We start from the raw sequence: 24,466 nt of genomic DNA, 5'->3' as shown, positions 1-24,466 counted from the left end.
TTGCTTAACCAACTGAGCCACCCAGGCGCCCGACCCCTTGGATTTCTAAAGTAGGATTCTTCATGAAGTGGTATACTAAGTCGAAGCAACTATCAAAAGGATTCTGTAGTCATCATTCTAGACCTTAACAGTGGCCAGCAAAGAGGTATGTGGGGAGGACATGGTTCCTGATTATGTTTTTTTCTTTTTTTTTTTTTTTAAAGACTTTATTTATTTATTTGAGAGAGAATGAGAGAGAGAGAGCGCACAAGAGGGGGGAGGGTCAGAGGGAGAAGCAGACTCTCCGCTAAGCAGGGAACCCGATGCGGGACTCGATCCCGGGACTCCAGGATCATGACCCGAGCCGAAGGCAGTTGCCCAACCAACTGAGCCACCCAGGCGTCCCTGATTATGTTTTTTCCCCCGAAGGTAGAAAAGGGTCAGCGGAGTTGAAGAGTAAATGCAATTTAACAGAATATTAAAGAGTATGAAGGATAGCTAAAGGACATGAAGGGTAGCTCAGCTTTCTTTTTCCTTCTACTGTGTAATTAGAGTACAAAAGATACTACTGTATTCTGTAATCAGACAATCACATATATTTAACTGGAAAACACACAGAATCCCTACATTCAGTCATAAAAACTTGCAGCCTGATTATGGAGACAAAAACAGAAGTGAAACAGCAGTCATACAAAAAAATGTAAAAGATGGACGCCTGGGTGGCTCAGTTGGTTAAGTGACTGCCTTCGGCTCAGGTCATGATCCTGGAGTCCCGGGATCAAGTCCCGCATCCGGCTCCCTGCTCAGCGGGGGGTCTGCTTCTCCCTCTGACCCTCCCCCCTCTCATGCTCTCTCTATCTCAGTCTCTCTCTCAAATAAATAAATAAAATCTTAAAAAAAAAAAGTAAAAGATAATCAGTACCTCCATTCCACTGCTTGGTGGAAGTGTCAGAATGTAAACAAGTTTGAGCAAGTGGTCCATGAAAATCACTTCGTTTTTTTCCAAATTCTTATGATGAGATTTTATGGTGTCTAGATAAATGAGGTGCTACTGTACGGTTATCTACATAGCCAAGAACCAAGATGTTAAAAAAAAAAAAAGGCTTGTAAGCAATCCACATAGCTGTTGCTAAAATCAAGTACTAATGCAGAGTATTCTGACCTAAACTGTAGCGGGTCACCTGGGTTCCTGACCCCAAGATCAGATGCAGGAGGTTGGTAGTAGAAAGACTACCAAAAGAGGAGAACAGGGGCGCCTGGGTGGCTCAGTCGTTAAGCGTCTGCCTTCGGCTCAGGTCATGATCCCAGGGTCCTGGGATCGAGCCCGGCATTGGGCTCCCTGCTCGGCGGGAGGCCTGCTTCTCCCTCTCCCACTCCCCCTGCCTGTGTTCCCTCTCTCGCTGTGTCTCTCTCTGTCAAATAAATAAATAAAATCTTTAAAAAAAAAAAATTAAATTAAATTTAGAAAAAAAAAGAACAATGGCCACTTCTTACAAACGTTCACAGAGGAGAAAGGTGTAAAATGCACTACACACAGCTCAATATTCTGGAAGTCCTTATTTCACAATACAAGAACTGCCATTCATAATCATGACTAAATCAGCAAGAAAAACAACCATATATAATAATATCTATCAAAAAATTTTCCAACTACAATGATTTTCTGGATTTTCAAAGATTTAGTTTCAGTACTGGCGTAATTCATCTACATGTAACATCTTGTTCCAGAGGTATGGTGTGTATGGAAACTCCACTAAACCAATATACACACGGGGAAATACTAGCTTAGCAGGGAAGACCTTTCTTGAGAGCTTGTGCTAATTATCTGTATGGTAAAGCAATCACAACATGCTCTTGGATATCTAGGTCGACTTCCCGGAGAAGTTGTTACTAAATGAATTCATAAGTTGTATCATTTTCAAAATGTTCTATTAATAAAAATACTGGAACCAGCAAGAGATAACAGAGCGGGAATAGGAGCGCAAATAGATCCAAATGAGAGAATCTGAAAGATCAGATAAGAAAAAAAGAGAAGGAAGAAGCCTCAGAAAGAAAGTAAAACGAAATGAAATGGGGGAAAAGCAAGAGGAGAGCAAAGTCTTCAAAGAGGCAAGTGGAAAGAAAAAACAGGTGTGACAAGTACTGAACTACAGGGCTGGGCCAAATGCTTTTATTTCTCAAAAATGCTGCAAACAAGACTATACATGAAACTTTAAAAAATAACTCTCGCTTAGGCAGAGGGTTTTAGAAGATAATTCAGCTGTTTCCTTACTTTGTCTAATGTAGTTTTATTCAATGCTGAACAATAAAAAAAGGGTTTTGGTTTTTCAATGTGATTTTTACTAATAACAAGTAAGGAAATCAGGGCTTCCTTCTTATTTAGCTGTAGCTGTTTCTATGAGATCCACCATGTTTTTGGTGGGGTTTTTTTTTATGATTTTTATTTTTAATTAATTAATTAATTATTTTAAAAAGATTTTATTTATTTGAGAGAGAGCATGGGGGCGCCTGGGTGGCTCAGTCATCAGGCATCTGCCTTTGGCTCAGGTCATGATCCCAGGGTCCTGGGATCAAGCCCCATGTAGGGCTCCCTGCTCCACGGGAAGCCTGCTTCTCCCTCTCCCCCTGCTTGTGTTCCCTCTCTTGCTGTGTCTCTCTCTGTCAAATAAATAAATAAAACGAACGAAAGAAAGAAGAAAGAAGAAAGAAGAAAGAAGAAAGGGGAAGGGGAAGGGGAAGGGGAAGGGGAAGGGAAGGGAAGGAAGAAAGAAAGAAAGAAAGCATGAGTGGAGGGAGATGGAGCAGACTCCCCGCTGAGCAGGGAGCTGACATGGGGCTTGATCCCAGAACCCTGAGATCATGACCCGAGCTGAAGGCAGACACTCAACCAACTGAGCCACCCAGGTGCCCCAAGATTTTTATCTTTAAGTAATCTCTAAATCCAATGTAGGGCTTGAACTCACAACCCCAAGATCAAGAGTCACACGCTCCAACTGAGCAGCCAGGCGCATGATCCACCATGTTTTTTTTTTAATTTTTTTTTGAAGATTTTTATTTATTTATTTATTTGACAGAGAGAGAGACAGGGAGAGAGGGAACACAAGCAGGGGGAGTGGGAGAGGGAGAAGCAGGCTTCCCGCCGAGCAGGGAGCCCAATGCGGGGCTCGATCCCAGGGCCCTGGGACCATGACCTGAGCTGAAGGCAGACGCTTAACGACTGAGCCACCCAGGTGCCCCTCCACCATGTTTTTGAAAAGGATTCTGGGGGCGCCTGAGTGGCACAGTCGGTTAGGCATCCAACTCCTGATTTCAGCTCAGGTCATGATCTCGCAGTCATGACATCAAACCCAGTGTAGGGCTCCGCACTCGGCAGGGAGTCTGCTTGAGATTCTCTCTCCCTCCCTTTGGTCCTCCCCAGCCCCCACCCCCGCCACCCTCCCCACTAAAAAATAAAATTAAAAAAAAGGATTCTGAACTATTTGATTTAGGACTCTCTTCTTTCTTTTTTTCTTTTAAGATTTTATTTATTTATTTGACAGAGAGAGACATACCGAGAGCAGGAACACAAGCCGGGGGAGTGGGAGAGGGAGAAGCAGGCTTCCTGCAGAGCAGGGAGCACGATGTGGGACTCGATCCCAGGACCCTGGGATCATGACCTGAGCCGAAGGCAGACGCTTAACGACTGAGCCACCCAGGCGCCCGTGGACTCTCTTCTTTCTAACAAATGGACATTTTTGTTTGGGCCTTTTTTTTTTTTTTTTAAATCCCATCGTGTGAATGAGTGGTTGCTAGCTCTCTCCTCCTCCCTGTTATTTTTCCTCCCTATCACTCCTGTTTGTACCCTTGGTGGTGTTTTTCCTATCAAATGCTTTCAGGGACAGGAAGTGACAACACCAAAATGCCACACCATGGTCTTATGACCTACCACTGAAGTGTGCTTTCCAATTTCCCAGGCTTGGGCAATGTAAGCCTTATAGAAAGAGTCCTGCATCTTATTTTCACATGTGTCCCAAGATATCATTGAGAATAATCTCTTCACCAAACATAATACACAAGTATATTCTCTTTCATTAAATTTAGGTTTTCCTCCCTGCAAAGATACTACACACGAAATATCTACTATTCCTTCCCTACTTGAACCTTACACTTTATGTCCAATGTACCAGTTTTTTCTGCATAGGAAATGTCCATTAACTTCTCTCTATTCCCCTCTTCTACTGCTCCTGATTAATTAGCTAGATACCTTCTGGCTCTAAACTTAGGGCATGTCTACCCTTTTAACAAACCACCCATTAGCTTTCTAACTCAGTTGTTCTTTTTTTTTTTTTTTTTAAAGATTTTATTTATTTATTTGAGAGAGAGAATGAGATAGAGAGAGCACGAGAGGGAAGAGGGCAGAGGGAGAAGCAGACCCCCCGCTGAGCAGGGAGCCCGATGAGGGACTTGATCCCGGGACTCCAGGATCATGACCTGAGCCGAAGGCAGTCGCTTAACCAACTGAGCCACCCAGGCACACTAACTCAGTTGTTCTTGACCAGTTTTCTGTTCTAGCAAATCTGAAGGGACCGACATACTTCTACCAGTATTCATGGCTTACTAATAACAATGAACAATAAGAGTGGAAGGGGAGAAGGGCTAGGAGGTGTATTTAAAAAAAAAACTCCAGAGTAGCTTCTGGAACAGAAGTTAGATCATAGACTCTACCTAACTGAGAACTGCAACTTGAACAACCAAATTCCAAAAAGGCTATGTTGTAGTTCATACGGATATAAGCGCCACAGCAGGAATCAGAAGACATAGTAAATTACTTCAGTATGTGGTTTTTACCTACCCCGATGTATGAACATCACGAGAGAGGGGAAAAAAGCAAAAGCCTCTGCCTCAAACTTCACATTCTAAGGATCTTGCAGAAATCCCCTACCTACCTTAGAGTATCTTTAAGGCAGCCATAAATCTGAGTTCAGAGTAATACCACTGAGTTCTCCAGTAGTTGGCAGGATTTTTTTTTTTTAAAGATTTTTAAAAAATTTATTTATTTGCCAGATAGAGCAAAGAGAGCATGAGAGCACAAGCAGGGGGAGCAGCAGGCAGAGGGAGAAGTAGCCTCTGTGCTGAGCAGGGAGCCCAATGTGGTACTCGATCCCAGGACCCTGGGATCATGACCTGAGCTGAAGGCAGACGCTTAACCGACTGACCGGCCACCTAGGTGTCCTGAGGATTTTTTAAAAAAATATTTAAATCTTTCTGGACAGTTTGTTTAACTGTCCAAGTTAATGAAATATGCACCCTAACTTTGAGGTCATCTGTGCTAAGCTAGTAGCCTGGGCCAAAATGCAAACCAAAGAGGCACCTTTCAGAATGACCGTGTTATAGAGGCTGCTATTCCGAGTGGGTGTGGGGGAAAGGCGACTAGGGTAGAGCCTGGGACCTGGAGGCAGCAGCAAGAGCAAAGAACCTCGTGGGGGAAAGTTACTCAAAGTCTCAGGGAGCAGGGTGCTGCTTGCGTGTCAGCTTGTTCTCCAACAAGCGCATAAGCAGTTGGGTTGCATTCTAAGGTGAGGACATTTAGACTTGGTTAAGTAGCTGTGAGTGACACAGGGAACTGTAAGCTGTAAAAGCTTTTAGAAACGCTGGATCTACTCTAGTACAAGTTTTGGACTCCTCTAATGCTAGGAGGTTGACACATACTCGGCCCTTCTGGTAGAAGCAGCTAAAAAGGATAAAGGGACTCCTTACAGTGACTGTATACCGAGGACTTTGATCTAATGACAGGACTATGGAGAACCAAATACTTCAAAGGATAGTTATTGCTTGTATCTTAAGGAATTGCGAAGACCATAACCATGTTACAGGGTATTCCAGACGGAACACAGATTCAAACTTCTCAGATATTAGGGGGGAACCCACAGAAGCTGACTTTTGAAACATGAAAAATAAAAGTAGTTCATGTAGGAATGGTGGGAAAGGGAATTATTTCAACATTTTCCTGTACTGTCTATGCATTTTTTTTAAGAAAAACAAAAAAGCAAAAAATTACTTCAGAGCCTACTGCTTTTCTAACAGAGTTATTTTATCAATTTGAGAGGAATTATAGTTCCTCTAGTTAGTTAATATAGTATATTAAAAATAAACAAAAGAAAAAAACTCACATTTTTTTTTAAATTTTTTTAAATTAATTAATTTATTTATTTGAGAGAGAGAGAGAGAGAGAGAGAAACAGCATGAGAGGGGATAGGGTCAGAGGGAGAAGCAGACTCCCCGTTGAGCAGGGAGCCCGATGTGGAACTCGATCCCAGGACTCCGGGATCATGACCTGAGCCGAAGGCTGTCGCTTAACCAACTGAGCCACCCAGGTGCCCAAAAACCCACATTTTCACTACCTCTTGCTATGGAAAGCAATTTTAGATTAAATTATTTAAGATTAAGAGAACATCACTACAGTCAATCAGAATATAATCACTCCTAATTTGCATATGCAGGGCACTGGTAAAGATTATTCTAGATGTTAATTAAATTTCATTATAATTAAAAAAACATTTTTTACTTTAGTGGAACTTTATTTTTTTTTTTTATTTTTATTTTTTGGTGGATCTTTAAAACAAAATAAATACACTGTTAAAAATATTTTCCTAGGGGCACCTGTGTGGTTCAGTTGGTTAAGTGTCTGACTCGATCTCAGCTTGGGTCTTGATCTCAGGGTTGGTGAGTTCAAGCCCCGAGGGGGACTCCCCTATCTATCTATCTATCTATCTATCTATCTATCTATCTATTCCCACCCCACTCCCAAAGACTGCAGGGTATGAGCTTCAACAGAAAGGTGGTATCTGGCCTCTCTCCAGGAAATTACTAAAGGAAAAAAAGTATTTTAAATCAAATGAGGAACACGTAGGAGGGCTTCAAAGACCTTTCCCCTCATCCCTCTCTTCCATTAAGGTTATAGATCTTTTACAACCTTGTTTGGTGGTGGGCAGTTTGGGAAAGTCACCTTGGTTTAAACAATGAACAGCTGAATATTCCTCCTTAAAAATTACCACCATTGGGGCGCCTGGGTGGCTCAGTCGGTTAAGCGTCTGCCTTCGGCTCAGGTCATGATCCCAGGGTCCTGGGATCGAGTCCCACATCGGGTTCCCCACTTGGCGGGAAGCCTGCTTCTCCCTCTCTCACTCCCCCTGCTTGTGTTCCCTCTCTTGCTGTCTCTCTCTGTCAAATAAATAAAAACCTTTAATTAAAAAAAAAATTACCATCACCCTGAGGCTGTTGATTCAATCTATCCAAAGAAAGCCTCTTGCCTTGCTAAAGTATTTCCCACTAACATACAGCATTCTTTTTTTTAAAAAAATATTTTATTTATTTTTTAAGCCATACCCAATGTGGGGGGGGCTTCAACTCAGGACCCTAAGATCAAGAGTTGCATGCTCCACTGACTGAGTCAGCCAGGCACCCGAACATATGGCATTCTCTCTTTTTTTTTAAGATTTTACTTATTTATTTGACAGAGAGTGACACAGCGAGAGAGGGAACACAAGCAGGGGGAGTGGGAGAGGGAGAAGCAGGCTTCCCACTGAGCAGGGAGCCCCATGTGGGGCTTGATCCCAGGACCCTGGGATCACGACCTGAGCAGAAGGCAGACGCTTAACGACTGAGCCACCCAGGTGCCCTCTCTCTTTTATTTTTAAGATTTCTTTATTTATTTGAGAGAGTACTTGCACATGAGTGGGGGGAGGGGCAGAGGGAGAGAATCTTCATGCAGACCCCTTGCTGAGCACAGAGCCCAACAGTGGGCTCGATCTCACAGCCCTGAGATCATGACCTGAGCTGAAATCAAGAGTCCGATGCTTAACTGACTGAGCCACCCAGGAGCCCCCAGAATTTCTTTTCTAACATGAGAGTGGAATGAAAACAATGACAAAAAATAGATAAAATAAAGAGATGAAGACTAACAGGTTGTGCCTCTTCTTTTGCAACAGGGCTGGAAACAAGCCACTAAACGATGACCGCAAGTGCCCTGCAGAGGGGCCCACTAGGTAACTGACAGCACAAGGACACATGACAATTCGAGAGCTTTCCTTACACAATTTTCTTTCCCTAAGAAGTTCTGGTAGATCTTAGGCAGTATGGTCTCCATTTAAGGAAAAGAGGCTGTCAGGAGTCACCACCTCAGGGCCCTCAAATACCACGCAGTCCCTGGGGCCGAGCCCCTCCACACCCACCTCGTCATCACTGTTGGATGTCTCAGAGTCTGAGGAGGCTGCAGGCTGACTCACAGGTGGCTCCTTCTCCTCAGAGTCACTTCGCTTCCGCTTTGCCAGAGACAAGAGCTCCTAACAGGGCAGAAGTAGACACATGAGTTTGGTTCAACGGAGAAAAAACATTCAAGAATAGCCAAATGCCCACCTTCCCTAGGTCTCTTCCACCTCTTTGTGCTTTCAATTCAAAGTTGTCATCATGGGAACTTTTATCACACGAAAAGACTGACTGCCAGTATTCCTAAGCACTAAAGACAAAATCTGTCCCTTTCTTCTTAATGGGAAATATATGTCTGAAATGCAAAAATGACTAGAAAACTGAACTGGAGGTTACTCCCAAACTGTCACCATTTCCTCTATAAGCTACACAAGTACTGATTCTTAGGAATTGATATGAGAACCATATTTTCAAAGGTAATCTGCTCACTGTTCTAACTGGTATAGCTAACTAATACTCTAAGCATCCTCTTATTGTAGTCATGGAAAAACTGGATTTGTGGGATTGTTCTGAATAAGCTGACAAACTACAAGTTTCTAAGATAATTTTTTTTTCAGTGGGCTCCATACCCAACAAGGAGCCCAGAGCGGGGCTTGAACTCCTGACCCTGAGATCAAGACCTGAGCTGAGATCAAGAGTCAGATGCTTAACCAACTGAGCCACCCAGGTGCCCTTCTAAGATCATCTTTTAATTTGAATGCTTGAACCAGGGGGTAAAATGAGTATATTTTTGGTGTTTAATCCAGAGCCTGACAACAAGCAGTAAGTGTTCTGGCATCTACATCAGTATCCTAATTTGACAACCCAAATGTTCCCATTCACCACCTCTGCTTTGTCCTGGTGATTTATGACAGATTACAGGGGGAGGGATGTGCCAGTAAGTGTCATGGCTAGAACCAGAATTTGCTTTCACATGGTTCCTCTCTCCTGTTACTTCTCACCAACTCAGTCCAGTCACTCAAACATGCAACAAAAGGAAACTTCTCTGGTTCTTACCTTCTATAGTATCAGCACCAGTCCAAAATTATACTGTACTTACTAGGCACCAAGTACTTTTCTAAGTATCTAACACTTAATCTTCAGGACAACCTGAAGGTAAGTACTGTCTTCATCCCCATTTGAAGATAAAGAAACTAAGCAGCAGGAAAGGTTAGAAACTTACTCAGGGTAACACAGCTAGTACATGATAGAGCCAGAATTCAAACCAGGGCAGGCAGACCCTACCTCGTAACTCAGTCATGGTTTACCAGTCTAAAACATTTTTCCCTTCTGCCAAAAAAGACAAAAATACAACTAATAAATACTAGTAGTATTATTTCTTGATGATGATGGTGCTATACAATTATAAGTCAAATGCCAAGATGGATTTTAAAATAATAGACTTGCTACAAAGTATCTGTTTTCTTCTTCCAGTCTCTTTCTATTTTAGGTGTATACTGCCCTGGCCAGAATGAGAAAATGACCTTCTCAGATTAACAGCTGACCCGCTCTCTTCCTTCATAAGTAGTCATGAAATGTTACTCTTCTCATTTCATTGAAGAGAGCTACCACACCAACTTCCTGAAAAGGCTGAAGATCATAAGAACACTACTTTTTCATTCCAAAATAGAAACTCCTATTGACCAATGCAAATTACAGCAGTAAGTATGTGTGTTTACTGTCTTTTAAAAACCTGAGGGGGCACCTGGCTGGCTTAGTTGGTGGAGCATGCCTCTTCATCTTGGGGTTGTGCGTTTGAGCCCCCCATTGGGTATAGAGATTACTTAAAAATAAAATCTTAAAAAACAAAAACAAAAACAGGGGCACCTGGGTGGCTCAGTCAGTTATGCATCTGGCTTCAGCTGAGATTATGATCTTGGGTCCCGGGCTTGAGCCCTGCAACAGGCTCTGTGCTCAGTGGAAAGTTTGCTTGTCCTTCTCCCTTTGCCCCTCCCTCCACTCAGGTGCGTGCACACTCTCTCTCTCGCTGATATATGAAATTTTTAAAAAATAAATAAATGAGGATGCCTGGGTGGCTCAGCTGGTTAAGCGGCTGCCTTCAGCTCAGGTCATGATCCTAAGGTCCTGGGATCAAGTCCCGCATCGGGCTCCTTGCTCAGCAGGGAGCCTGCTTTTCCCTCTGCCTGCCACTCCCCCTGCTTGTGCTCCCTCGCTTGCTCTCTCTCTCTGATTAAAAAATAAAAATAAATAAAATTAAAAATAAAATTGAAGGAAAAAAAACCCAAGGTGTAACTTACATATAGTACATTTTATCCTTTCTTATGCATAAGTTCTAAGAATTCGACAAATACATACAGTTTAACTATTCCCACAATCAAGATATAGGACAGTTCTATCATCCCCACAAATATTATTGTAATTTGCATTTGATCAAGACGAGTTACTGTCTTGGTATAAAAAAAAGTAGAGTGTTCTTATGATCTTTAGCCTTTTCAGGAAGTTAGTGCTCTTATATCCCTCCTTCCATCCTCCAACAACCATAGATCTGTTGTAGAATATCACATAAATAGAACCGTACAGTATGCAGCGTTTTGAGTCTGGCTTTTTAGCATAATGCATTTGAGATTCATCCATGCTGCAGCACATATTGGTAGTTTGTTCCTTTTTATTGTTAAGTAGTATTCCATTGTGTGGATATACCACACTTTACCACTTGAAAAACATTTGGGTTGTTTCCATCTGGAGGCAATTACATGTTCATACACAGGTTTTTGTGTACATGTAAGATTTTTTTTTTAAAAGATTTATTTTAGGGGCGCCTGGGTGACTCAGTTGGTTAAGCATCTGACTCTTGATTTCAGCTCGGGTCATGATCTCCAGATCCTGGGATCAAGCCCGCATCAAGCCTCCTGCTCAGGGGGGAGTCTTTTTTTTTTTAAGGATTTTATTTATTTATTTAATTGACAGAGAGAGAGACACACACAGCAAGAGAGGGAACACAAGCAGGGGGAGTGGAAGAGGGAGATGCAGGCTTCCCGCCGAGCAGGGAACCCGATGTGGGGCTCGATCCCAGGACCCTGGGATCATGACCTGAGCCGAAGGCAGTCACTTAACCAACTGAGCCACCCAGGTGCTCAGGGGGGAGTCTGCTTCACCCTTTCCCTCTCTCTCTGCCCCTCCCTGCTGCTCGTGGCTCTCTCTCCCAAATAAATTTTTTAAAAATCTAAAAAAAAAAAAAAAGATTTGAGAGAGAGTGCATGTGGGTGAGATAGCACGAGTGGGAGGGGGGTGGCCAGAGGGAGAAGGAGAGAAAATCCTCATCCCTGCTAAGTGTGGAGCCCAATGTCGGGCTTGATCCCAGGACCCTGAGATCATGACCTGAGTCAAAATCGAGTCAGATGCTTAACTGACTGAGCCACCCAGGTACCCCTAAATGTAAGTTTTTATTTCACTTGGGTAAATACCTAGAAGTGGGATTGCTGGGTTACCTGGTAACTGGCATACAGCCTTTACTATTATCTTTTTCCCCACATTACCTTAATGCGAATTTTATAAAATTTAGAAAGATTTCTGGCAAGTAATCTCTTTCCTGACCCTTTGAGGTCCACAAATGCACTAGAAATCTGTTTTAATACCAACTCATTATAACAGGGGTTTAGATAACTATCAATCAAATCCTACCCTGAAACATCACTATTATTAGTAGACATTCATTAAAAGTTACTATAACTGAAGTGTTAAAATGTTAAAACTGCCTTCCTGCTAAAGTTCCACTCTATACTAAAAACCTAACAATGGCGCTCCTTTATCAACAACTGCATCTGACAGACACAGTCCCTCTTCTCCTATGACATAAATACCATATTAACAATAGTATGGTGAAAGCAAAGACCTTCTTAATAGTGTGATATATACCCTTTCCACAAGTTAAGATTTGTACAGGAAGTTACTGGGGGAACGCGTGACAAGGTTACTCTTTATAGTTAAGTCCCCTAGTCAACTGAGGGCTCAAAAGTACAGCTAAACAGACCAAGGTGCAACAGAAAGGTCTTTCCAATATGCACAGGTGAAGAGACCATCAGATTTACTACTTGTAGCGGTGACTGATCCAACACCTGGACTTGAAAAAGCCAATCTAAAATTAATTCATGCACAGGGTGTAGGTCCATCTGCAGCTCTCTCCTAACAGCTGGATTCAACTGTACCATGCTGGTTGAGATGATTCTGTGTGTCCAGTGGTTCTCTCTCACTACTATCCCCGTATTTCATCTCATCCAGTGAAAACCTTCCCTACTTATCTTGGTATTTGTCTAAGGGAATGGCAGTCGGGGGTGACAGCATGGTATATCAAATTTAAGCTGAACTAAAGATCTGGTTAAATCAAGGCCAGTGCCCAACATACTACAGGTATGGCTGTGTAGGACACAACTGGCTTCTAGAGCAGTTTCATTAACATTGCTTAAAAGCCTTATTTAACGTTAAACTGGACTGCCAAAACTCAGACCCTAAAATAAAGCAAATCTAACTGCACTTACGTAATGATTGTTAAAATAGCATTTTTCTGGTTAAGATTAGAATTCTAATCCCATCAACACGTGAAGACTCATAAACCTTAGGATTTAATCCTCCTCCCCTTCACAGTATACATTTTGTGATGTCATGTCAGGATCAATTGGTAATAAAGCAACTTAGCTCCCTCTCACTTAAAGGAAATTAAATCTCATCTCTTTAATCAAACCTCCATGATCACATGAAAGTAGGATACATATTCTAGACCCCAGAAATGAGGCTAAAAGCCCATATGGGTAGGCCCTAGGGGTTTCTATGGCTAATTAGCATGCTGAGGTCTTTTTCCCTTATTCATTCCACAAATATAAGTACTGCAAATAATTACTACCAGCTAGCGTGACCAAACATCTTGGTTTGCTCAGGACTGTCCTGGTTTTAGCACTGAAAGTCCTGAATTCTAGGAAAGTCCTCAGTTCCAGGCAAACCAGGACAGATGGTCACCCTACTACCAGCACCTATCATGTACCACCGAGCCCTGGGTAGACAGTCATGAAAAAAGGATACATAGTCCTTGACCTCATGGAATTTAAAACTGAGTGAGGGAGAGACAATAAACAGAAACAACTCATTATATCTCCTGATAAGTGCTAAGAAGGAAGTAAATCAAGTGAATGGGGAATAGATCTGTGATAGGGTGATCTGTGGGGGCTTCTCGGAGACAACGGCATTTAGGCTGAGACTAGAAACTCAGGAGGAAAGAGAGGTGCAGTTTTCTCGACAGAAATCTCCAGATGGAATAGCTAAGGGCCTGAACTGGCAAGAGCTTGGCTTGGTCAAAGAACTGAAGAAGAACTGTGACTGGAGCTTAGCAGGCAAGGGGGAGAAAAGAGTAAGGTTGGTTAGAGGTAAGAAGAAATGAGTTCAGGGCGCCTGGGTGGCTCAGTTGGTTAGGCGACTGCCTTCGGCTCAGGTCATGGTCCTGGAGTCCCGGGATCGAGTCCCGCATCGGGCTCCCTGCTCGGCGGGGAGTCTGCTTCTCCCTCTGACCCTCCTCCCTCTCATGCTCTCTGTCTCTCATTCTGTCTCAAATAAATAAATTAAAAAAAAAATCTAAAAAAAAAAAAAGAAGAAGAAACGAGTTCATTCCAGGGTTTATAAAGCAAGACCAGGAGCAAGCATTCTTATTTGAAGGCAATGGGAAGTCATCAAATGGTTTTTGGTGGAGTAACCATCCCCAGAGGATTTTTTTAAAGAGCACTCTGACTGACAGAGGAACAGACCAGAGATGCTAGAGTGGACGTGCAGGAAGGAGTCAGAAGGAAACCTCAGCAATGTCATCAGAGTGGATGGTGACCTGGACATGGGAAGCAGTCACAGGGACAAAGAGAAGAGGGAGAACTAGAGAGATAATGAGGAAAGAGTAGTAATTCACATAGGTTTAAATTTGATATGTTGGGGTACCTGGATGGCTCAGTCAGTTAAGTGTCTGACGCTTGATTTGGGCTCAGGTCATGATCTTAGGGTTGTGAGACTGAGCCCCGCGTGGGGCTTCACACTGGGCATGGGGCCTGCTTAAGATTCTCCCTCTCCCTCTGCCCTTCCCCATCTCTCTTTCTTTCTCTCCCTTTCCTTTCCTCCCTCCCCCTCTAGAAAAGAAACGAAACAGATTTGAGATGTTAATTCCTATTCTTTCTTTCATATCAAAACTATAGGTAGAGGAACAGGATTCCAATGATGGACACTTGGCTACCTTTCAAGAGTAAGGAATGGAGCCATTGGGTGTATGTATGTTTTTGGGACAGAGAGGTATTTGTTTTGCTGGAACTGTTTCAACAAGCATCTACTATTTTTATTTTTTAATGTTTTAGGAAAGATTTATTTATTTATTTGAGAGAGAGAGACACAGCACGCACACGTGTGTGCCCAAGTGGGAGGAGGGGCAGAGGGAGAGAGAGGTAGAAAAGCAACTCCCTGCTGAGTGTGGAGCCTGATGTGGGGCTCAGTCCCAGGACCCTGAGATCATGACCTGAGCTGAAATTAAGAGTCGGATGCTTCAGGGGGCGCCTGGGTGGCTCAGTCGTTAAGCGTCTGCCTTTGGCTCAGGTCATGATCCTGGGGTCCTGGGATCGAGCCCCACATCAGGCTCCCTGCTCGGCGGGAAGCCTGCTTCTCCCTCTCCCACTTCCCCTGCTTGTGTTCCCTCTCTCGCTGTGTCTCTCTGTCACATAAATAAATAAAATCTTAAAAAAAGAAAAAAAAGAGTCGGATGCTTCAGGATGCCTGGGTGGCTCAATCGGTTAAGCATCTGCCTTCAGCTCAGGTCATGATCCCAGGGTCCTGGGATCGAGTCCTGCATCAGGCTCCATGCTCAGGGGGGAGCCTGCTTCTTAACTCTCCCTCTGCTGCTCCCCCTGCTTGTGCTCTCACATGCTCTCTCTCTCTGGCAAATAAATAAATAAAATCTTAAAAAAAAAAAAAGAATTGGATGCTTAACTGACTGAGCCACCCAGGTGCCCCCCTACTATTTTTATTGAAAGAAAATAAATCCAAACAATGAACATATATACAAAAACCTTTCTGAGTTAATTCCAAAGTGACAGTATAAAATCCTTTATATTTCAGGGCGCCTGGGTGGCTCAGTTGGTTAAGCGACTGCCTTCGGCTCAGGTCATGATCCTGGAGTCCCGGGATCGAGTCCCGCATCGGGCTCCCTGCTCAGCAGGGAGTCTGCTTCTCCCTCTGACTCTCCCCCCTCTCATGCTCTCTCTATCTCATTGTCTCTCTCAAATAAATAAATTAAAAAAAAAAATCCTTTATATTTCAGATGATTGGCACTAAATGTGGCAACTTCCCCTTCAAATTTCCAGCCAAGTAATTATAATTGTAGATAAAATACTGAGTTGTAAAAATGCCCACAATGTTACAAAATTGACAAAATCATTTTTCAACCCATTCCAAACAAAACGTACAGAAAATTTTTAAAAATTCTACTATTGTTACTTGTTTGTACTTGGTTTCCTTTTCTAATATACTTTCTAACTAATATACATTTCTTCTACACTTTAAAGAAGGGTTATCAGTATTACAGTAGAGGGGCTGAAGTAAGAACTTCCAAATTGACGCTCTTATCTCTTGAGTAATCCTGCTGTAACCAGAAAAGTCAGAAAACTTTCCACCATGGATATGCCAAGTAGCATTTGCATATTCAACAAGATTAAGTGCTTACTCTGTGTCAGGCATTATTTTTTCTCTCTCTTTTTTTTTTTAACGATTTTATTTATTTATTCCAGAGAGAGAGAGAGCGTGCAAGTGAGCAGGGGGAAGAGCAGAGGGACAGGGACAAGCGGACTCCGCACTGAGTGCAGAGCCCAATGTAGGGCTGGATCTCAGGACCCTGAGACCATGACCTAAGCTGAAGCCAAGAGTCGGATGCTCAACCAACTGAGCCACCCACGTGCCCCAGGCAGGCATTATTTTCAACTACCTACTTGACGTCACCACTGAGATCTCTCACGGACAACTTTAAACTCTTCACCTTTAAATCTGATCTTCCTCTGCGTTCCCCATCTCATGCCAGGACTTCCTCTTCCTCACCCCCAACATCTAATCAATCATCAAGTCCTCTCTTTATCCTGAATATTCTGTCCAATCAAATCTACTTTTGTTGTCTCTGTGAGTACCATACCAGTCCAAGTCAGGCATTCATTCAGCAAAAATTGACGGGGTACCTGCTGCATACCATCCCCTAGGGTGCAGGGATACTACAGTGAACAAACAGCCCTGCCTTCCTGGAGCTTCCATTCTAGTGGAACTTATGCTTTCCACCATCTCTCACCTGGACTCCTCTCTCTGCCACCTAACTGGTGTCCCTTCTCCAGATTACTCTCCATGTAATAGCCTAAGCAAACTTTTTTTTTTTTTGAGAGAGAGTGCGCACATGCAAGAGAGAGCACAAGCAGGGGGAGCAGCAGAGGGAGAGGGAGAGGGAGAGCTGAGCAGGGAGCCTGATGTGGAGCTTGATCCCTGGACCCTGAGATCATGACCTGAGCCGAAGGCAGACACTTAACCGACTGAGCCACCCAGGCGTCCCCTAAGCAAACTTTTTAAAAAACAAATGTGAACACCTCTTCAAGCTTAAAATCCTTCAGTGGTTTCTCATTACCCTCAGAATCAAGTTCAAAGTCCCTTAACATTGCCAACATGGCCCTACCAATAACTTTAAAACTTCTTTTTAACCCCAGCCCACAGTAAGATCAATTCTAACTCATAAGCCAGTATACATGTATATGTATATATGCAAAATACAGGTTACAGAAAAACAATACTCCTTTTTACTAAGTCTGACACATAATGTTTTCTTTCTTTTTTAAGATTTTTTTTAAAGTAATCACTACACCCAACATGGGGCTCAAACTTACAACCCCGAGATCAAAAGTCACATGCTCTACCGAATGAGCCAGCCAGGCACCCCTGATGTTTTCTATTTGGTTCAATTTCATTTTCATTTTTAATGCTGGTTGCGATTCACTAAACTGACTTTTCCATCTTCAAAGGGTCCAAACAGGGACTACTGCAGCTTCCTTTGTACCTTCTCTCTCCAACTTGTTATATTCCAGTCACTGTGTGTTTCTTTCAGTTTCATTAGGGTGCTAGGTCCTTCCTGCCCCAATGCTTTTGAGCAATGCTGCTGGTCCCTCAACCATGAACACTCAACACGTCTCTGTACTCTTCAGTCTCCTAATCTTTTCCTTAACACATATTCCAAGTCTGTTTAAGTGTTACTCCCTCCAGGGTAGTCTAGGGCCACTTGTCACAATCTCACAGTATCCTTGCTCTTCCCTCACAGCCTCTAGTGAAACTGTGAGGAAATGACTCTCTGGGCAATGCCTGCCCCACACTCAACCCCCTCCCGTCTCCTCTAATCTTGAAAGTGGAAACTGCTTCCATTTTGTTCACCCAATAGTCTCAGTGCCTAACACTGTCTAACACATTTGTTGAAAGATAAACAATCTCTGCCCTTGGGGAACTTACAGTCTAGGAAGGGAGCAATAAGTACACCAATAGATCTGGTGTTGAATTTTTCCTAAAAGCCTCTCTGCTAAAGCTCCCAGGGGGACTCAATCTTCCCTGCACAGAAAAGGTGAGTGAAATTAGCAAATGAGTTACATGAAGCTGGATGCAACATTATGACACAAATTAAAAACTTCACAAGTTAACACTGACACTTCTCACAAGTTTTTCATCCTAGACTTCTATGAAATATAAAAAAGACTATAAAAAGCAGCACAACTTTTAAACTTTCCAACTCTGGTGCCTGGGTGGCTCAGTTAAGCATTTGCCTTCAGCTCAGGTCATGATCTCAGGGTCCTGGGATCAAGTCCTGTGTTGGGCTCCCTGCTCAGCGGGGAGTCTGCTCCTCCCTCTCTCTCTCCCCCAGCTTGTGCTCTCACTCACTCACTCTCTCAAATAAATAAAATCTTTTTTTAAAAAATAAATTTCCCAACTTTTATGGGGAAGGTTTATGGAAGGATACTTTATAACAATGTCATTTTTTTACATATAATATCTAAAAATAACTCCTAGAAAATACTTAGGGGTCTATTCTTTCAAAGACAAATATAATTATTGCTACTTCGAGTATCATAAGCAGAGAAAAAGAGGACATGACAACACCACCATTTTAAATGAGAGGAAATTATGAAATAAAGCATTCCAGTATGCAAGTAGCTCAATTTTTTTTTTCTTGAGAAAGGCAGGGTAAAGTTTTTATAAATACTGAGTTGTATTAATCTGAATAGAGAACTCTATTCCTTTATTATCTTGGACGCTTTTCATTTTATAAGACCCATTGCATAAATATTATTCCATAACGAGTGACATACATTATTTCCATGGAAGTACATGATGGGGAAACAAACAAACAAAAAAACCTAGGTTTGCCTCAAACTCTTTTCCAAGAGGTGCCAAAAGCAAGTATCTTCAGAATTTGCAATTTTAAAAATGTTCAAAATAGGGCGCCTGTGTTGAGGGGGGCCGCAGTCAGTTAAGCATCTGACTCTTGGTTTCGGCTCAGGTTGTGATCTCAGGGTCGTGAGATATAGTCCACATCCAGCTCTGTGCTGAGTGCAGTCTTGCTTGAGATTCTCTCTCCCACTACCCCTCCCACTCATATGTGCTCACTAGCTCGCACTCTCTCTAAAATAAATAAATCCTTAAAAAAATGTTGAAGAAAGGGTGTGCCCAACATAAAAAATAAGGTCACTATCAGGTCACATGTTAAAAGAAATCCTTCAAATTCTCAAAGGTCTGGGTTTTGTTTTGTTTTTTTTTTTTAAAGATTTTATTTATTTATTTGACAGAGAGAGACACCGCGAGAGAGGGAACACAAGCAGGGGGAGTGGGAGACGGAGAAGCAGGCTTCCCGCGGAGCAGGGAGCCCAACATGGGGCTAGATCCCAGGACTCTGGGACCATGACCTGAGCCGAAGGCAAACACTTAACGACTGAGCCACCCAGGCGCCCCTCAAAGGTCTGAGTTTTTAAAACCTTTCAAAGCTAAACCAATTTTAAACTACTCTGATTCAGTTCCTACACACCTCTCTTCCCATCATGAAGAAAGGAAAAAAAGGAAACAGGCTTCAATAAAAAGCATCCCAACAATTCAAATAGCTTCAGAGATTTAAAAGCCAACAGCTTTGCTACCTCAAACATCTCCGTCAAGTTTCTTCAGTTACGCACACACTATAGCCGGGACAGGAGGCTATTTCTCTCCCAAACTACTTAGAGTGTCTTACCAAAAAGATTAACTTGCACACAGACAGTGGTCTCAATCATTAACATAAATGAGTACCTGGGTTGTACCTGGTAAAAATGCAGAGTCCAGGGCTCTATCCCCTGAGGGTCTGATTCAGTAGGTCTGGGATGGGAGCCCCTGCAAAGTACATTTTAAATAAGCAACCCAGGCAGCTTCTGACACAGGTGGTCCTCCTCCCACCACCAGGAAGAATCAGCATAGTAGGCTCACCTGCCTCACTTTCAGCAAGGACTAAGTTGGAAATAATATTTCTGACATAATGACTTCTATTCCCATCTGGAAAATCTGAGAACAAAGGACCTCCTTTCTAACTGCTCTACTCTTACACTAGACACTCAGAGGTTTGTTATGGTTTTGTCTTTTCCACAAGGACCTTACACTAGACAGCAAATATGATGTTATACCCCCACTGAAGACCCAGAACTAGATGGAGCAGCCCAAGGCATCTTGGTTAGAAAGGCCCAGATGCATTAATTTTGTTCTTAGGATTCCAAAGACCCCCAAACCGGCCTGACTTTGAACTTCTGCTAACAGTCTCTGGTGAAAACTTCTAGAGGGCAGAGATCTTTGTTTTTGATTCCTCTGAGAGCCTGGTGCAGCACTGAACAGCTAGACAGACAGAAGGTACAGGTGCCTCTGTTAGGATGTGCTGGGAAAGGGAATTTTGATCTGGTTCCCATCTGATAAAAGAATGCCAATGACAGTGGTTGAAGAGGAGAAAGTTGAAATTGCTGTTAAATTGTGTTAAGTATTACTTACAAATTTTATGCTAATTTCTTTTTATAAATAGATAGAGCTGGGTTTAAAGTTGCAATCCCTTCCAGTGTCCACTTTGGAAGAGCTCTTTGTGGATCAGGTAAAACCTCTTTACCACAAAAGGAAGCTCTGAACTCATTTCATTTGTTAGAATTCTGTGGAAAATCATTACAGACAAAGTAATTTGCAGCTTAGTTCATTCATCATCAGAACAGATGTCTTAGAGTGCTTTGCCAAAGAAGCTCCCAAATAATCTTTTTAATTGATGTAACAATTTCCTCCAAACTATTCAATGTACTTTACAAACATGAATTCTAGCAATGTGGAAAATGACCATGAAACACATTCTCAATTTGCACTATGAAAAATTAAAAGACTAACAGATTAAGTTGGTATAGTGAAGAGTATGTGCCTTGCTATCATGCAGATTTGGAGTTCAAATTCCCACTGTACCACTAACAACCTGTGTGAATTTAGGTATGTTACTTCTTCAATCTCCATCTTCCTCATATGTAAAATGGAGAAAATGATACCAAGTTCACCATAATTTGAAAACTTGACAATGTAGATAAAGTACTTAATTGATTGACTAGTTCACCTCAAGCACTATGTAAATGGTAGCTGATGTTTTTATTGGAAATACCCACATTTCTAGATAAAAAAAAAAGTTCTAATCCTCTTAAGTACCAGTCTAAAATTATCGAACAAATTTTTCCAGCCAAGAATATATTTTTTATATTTTTGTAAATTTCAGGAGCCTTTCAGTGAGAATATTTTCAATTTACCTTTCAATTCCTATCCCCAAACAAGGTTTTCTCCCTTTGATGAAGCCCCACGACTTTCCCACCTCCATACCACCATTTTCGAAACAGTCCTCTTTTCTTCAACACATTTCCAGTCCCTCCTTCTTAAAGTCCACCCCTTTTATGCCCTAATACTTTAGTCCTGAGACTTGTGGCCTAATACAAAGAACCCCCAAGAAGCCATTGATACAAAAGCCTTAGTTTGCAAGTGCTTGTACCAATATTAATTCTTAAAAATACTTGATCCTTATAATAGCCCAATTTGCTACTCAAGGCTAATGTATCCAGATTTTACAGTTACAGACAAAAGATACATAGCTAGAAAACAGCACAGCCAGCCTAGAACTCAAAATTTCAGATTCTAAGTTCAGTACTCCCTCTACTTAACTTACAAAGCTACTACCTCTTGCATATTCTTTGTATCATTTGTTCCCAAAACATGAGGGGAAACTGTCTTTGAATCTTCTAGTATCACTAGAGCACTGTTGTAAAGGACAGCTTCCTCCCTACAGTATTTTCCAGAGCACAAAAACAGTTCAACCCCAAGACAGTGAGACCAAAAGTTACTTTCAATGGTTCCTGCACAATCTTCAAGTACGAAAGAATTCTGGGATGCTGCATGAAAAGAGCCAAGAGGCCAAAGTCATAGTCCTTCCAAGTCGTCCTATATATTTATCCACTTCTGCCCTCTTTCCTTCTCCCAGGAGTTTTCTTTGGTCTGACATCTCAACGGGAACCCTTCTCAACCACAAACGACCCTAGTTGCCAAATAGATTTGTGCCCACACCTAAGTCTTCCTCATCAAGCACCGCATAGGTTCCCCGGAACGTTTAAGGGTGTCTCTCCTCCAGGTCCACACCTCTAGTCTGAAAAACTTCATCTTCCAGAGCCCGCACCATCTCGCCCCCCGCCCCCACCACCCCACACTCACCCTTGCACCTCCTCCAAAATCTCCCAGCCTCCCGGGTTGGCGGGCGTATGATACTTCCTATCTCTCTGGGCCCGGATCGCCAGGCCTGCAGCCCGCTGCTCCGATCTGACCCCGGCAGATCACGGACCCCGCTGGTCCCCCGAGCCCGAGGCCCACCAGCCTGGTCCCTGCCCCGCCTCCCCGCCCAAGGCGCCAAGTCCTCTGGGCTCCGTCTCCAGGCCCCGTCCGGACTCCGAGGGGCCCGGGAGCTGCGGGGAGGACAAGAAAGAGGTGGCAGCGGAGGTCAGGGCACGGGGCGGGCCGGGAGCTCGGGCCGGGAGGCCCGGGGCCCGGCCGGCTCCAGGCTCCCGTGGCCCGGAGTCAGCCCTCCCGCTCCGCTGGCCCGCGCCTCCGCGGCCTGCCCTCACCTGATCCAGGTTCTCATCGCTGCCGCTGTCCTCCGTGTCCGAGTCGATCACGACGCGGCCTTTCCGCTTCTTTACCATGGTGGTCCCCCGGCTCCCACGCCGGACGCCGCCCGGACTCCCCTCTTGCCCGCCTGCCAGTGGGACCGCCACTGCCGCCGCCGCCGCCGCCGCTCGACCCACACAAAGGCGACCGCGCATGCGCGCTCCGCTCCGCCCCTGGCCCCGCCCCCCGCTCGTCGCACGCCGTTCGCCGGCGCCCAGTGCCCCGCCCTGCCCCACCCCCGACGCAGCGTGGGAGGCGGGCCCCCGTACAGGGTTGGGTTCCGGACAGTGGACAGCGGTCTTGTACCCTGCGCGGGCCCCTGGTAGCTTTGGGTGTGTCTCCTCTGCGGGGCCAAAGCTTGGTGTGCTACGTACCTGTAGTGAACTGGCGCTGCAAGCATCTGGGTCTGCTCTGACAAGTTTTTCAACTGGCCCACACTGATGGAGTGTCGAGGGCGCCGTCAGGGTCTTGCCCGCCTGGAAGACACAAGTCGGCTGGACCACGCAGAGGGCACCCGTCCGGAATAAAGCCTACCTACTTGGGCTGTGCAAGTGACACCTGACCTGGAACCTGGAGGATGCATCCGAGTTACCCAAAAGAAGAGTAGAAGGAAGGGTGTTTCAAGCAGAGAACCGCGTGGGCAAAAGCCCGTAGATAATTGAAAAAATTGGGTTCGGGGAACTGAAAGTTCATTATGGAACAGAGAATATGGTGTGTGGAGGGATGAAGCGGCCACATCCTTCAGTGCCTAATAATCTATATTCAGAAGTTTGAACTTCAGTATTCAAAGATTTTAAACGAAGAACGACGTTATTAGATTTATGTTTTAAAAAGATTACTCTGGGTGCGGTGTGGCAAATGAATTAGAAGGGAGGGAGCCTAAGGGTGAGGAGACCACTTAGGCTGTTGGTGTCATTATGGCAAAAGATGATGGTGCCCCAAACTAATGAAGAGGCAGTGCAAATGGAGAGAAGTGGATGGATTCTGGATAATTTGGAAGGTAGAATTCCCAGGACATGAGTATTAGTTGGGAGAGGGGGTAAGGTGAGGTCCCTAGCACAAATGATGCTTAGATCCTGGCTTAGGAAGCTGGTGGTGAATGGGCCCTTCATCAGATAAGAAACACAAGTGTAAAGGAAGTTTGGGAGACTGGTGTATGAAGGAAATAAATTCAGTTTTTTGCTTGTTGAGGTCAAATTAATTAAAGGGCAACCTCAGGGGCACCTGGCTAGCTCAGTCCGTAGAGCATACGACTCTTGACTTTGGGGTCATGAGTTTGAGCCCCATGTTGGGCATAGAAATTACTTCTAAAAAATAAAGGGCAATTTCAGAAGTGATTTCTTTGTGGGATTTGGAATATAGGGTAGGGAACATTCGCAATAATAATTTGAAAATGTTCTAAAAACTTTTGGGGAGTCATAAATTCTTTGTTCTGGTAGTGAAATTGGGAGTTAGACCCCAGTCTTCCCTGGACATTACTGGGCACAGGCAAGCTGATGAGTTTTTGCTCTCTGGCTCCCTTTTTCTTTTCTCCTTTACTGTCTAAATTTTATTTTCTCCAGTAAGTTAAAATATCACAAATGTGCATGCCTTAAAATAGTAATAAAAGAAAATAACAGACTTAAAGGAATCCCTGGAACTAAACACATACCTAGATGTCCAATTTGCTGCCAGTTAGCTTGAAAAGGCATTCAGGATTTAGAGAAAACTAAGGCCCAATTACCTTTTTACTCCAAAAGATTGTTCCTAAGATATAACCCCTAGACCTCTCTCCCATGGCCAGAATGACTCAAAATGACCAGGCTAGTTCCCCTATTTCTAGCCACCCTGAAGTTTGGTGCCTTTCTGTAAGGACCCTCTTTAAATGTGTTCATAGAAGAAGACCAGGGGTGCCTGGGTGGCTCTGTTGGTTACATGTCGACTATTGATTTCAGCTCAGGTCATGATATCAAGGTTGTGAGACAGAGCCCTGCTTTGGACTCCATGCTGAAAGTGGAGCCTGCTTAAGATTCTCTCTCCCTCTCCCTCTGCCCACCTTCTC

At 43.6% G+C, this 24,466-nt stretch overlaps 1 protein-coding gene across 2 annotated transcripts in view; it reads right to left on the bottom strand.

The window, feature by feature from the left end:
• The window catches only part of RTF1 (RTF1 homolog, Paf1/RNA polymerase II complex component), a 53,898-nt gene extending 31,318 nt beyond the window's left edge, over positions 1–22,580 (bottom strand). The window contains exons 1-2 of one of the 2 annotated variants that reach the window (XM_034993524.1): positions 22,383–22,580; positions 8,190–8,300 (exon numbers count right to left, since the gene is read on the bottom strand). In XM_034993524.1, coding sequence (XP_034849415.1) covers positions 8,190–8,300; positions 22,383–22,580 — 309 coding nt within the window. Of the gene's footprint in view, positions 1–8,189; positions 8,301–19,532; positions 20,472–22,382 lie in introns of those variants that run through there. The other variant, XM_034993525.1, reaches the window with a different exon arrangement.
• Between the last annotated feature and the right edge of the window lie 1,886 nt (positions 22,581–24,466).

Source organism: Mirounga leonina, unplaced genomic scaffold (assembly GCF_011800145.1).
Source record: "Mirounga leonina isolate KUSES-001 unplaced genomic scaffold, KU_Mleo_1.0 Mir_91, whole genome shotgun sequence".
Classification (NCBI taxonomy): domain Eukaryota; kingdom Metazoa; phylum Chordata; class Mammalia; order Carnivora; family Phocidae; genus Mirounga; species Mirounga leonina.
Note: the sequence above shows the minus strand (reverse complement) of the source record. Positions and strands in the feature narration are given on the sequence as shown.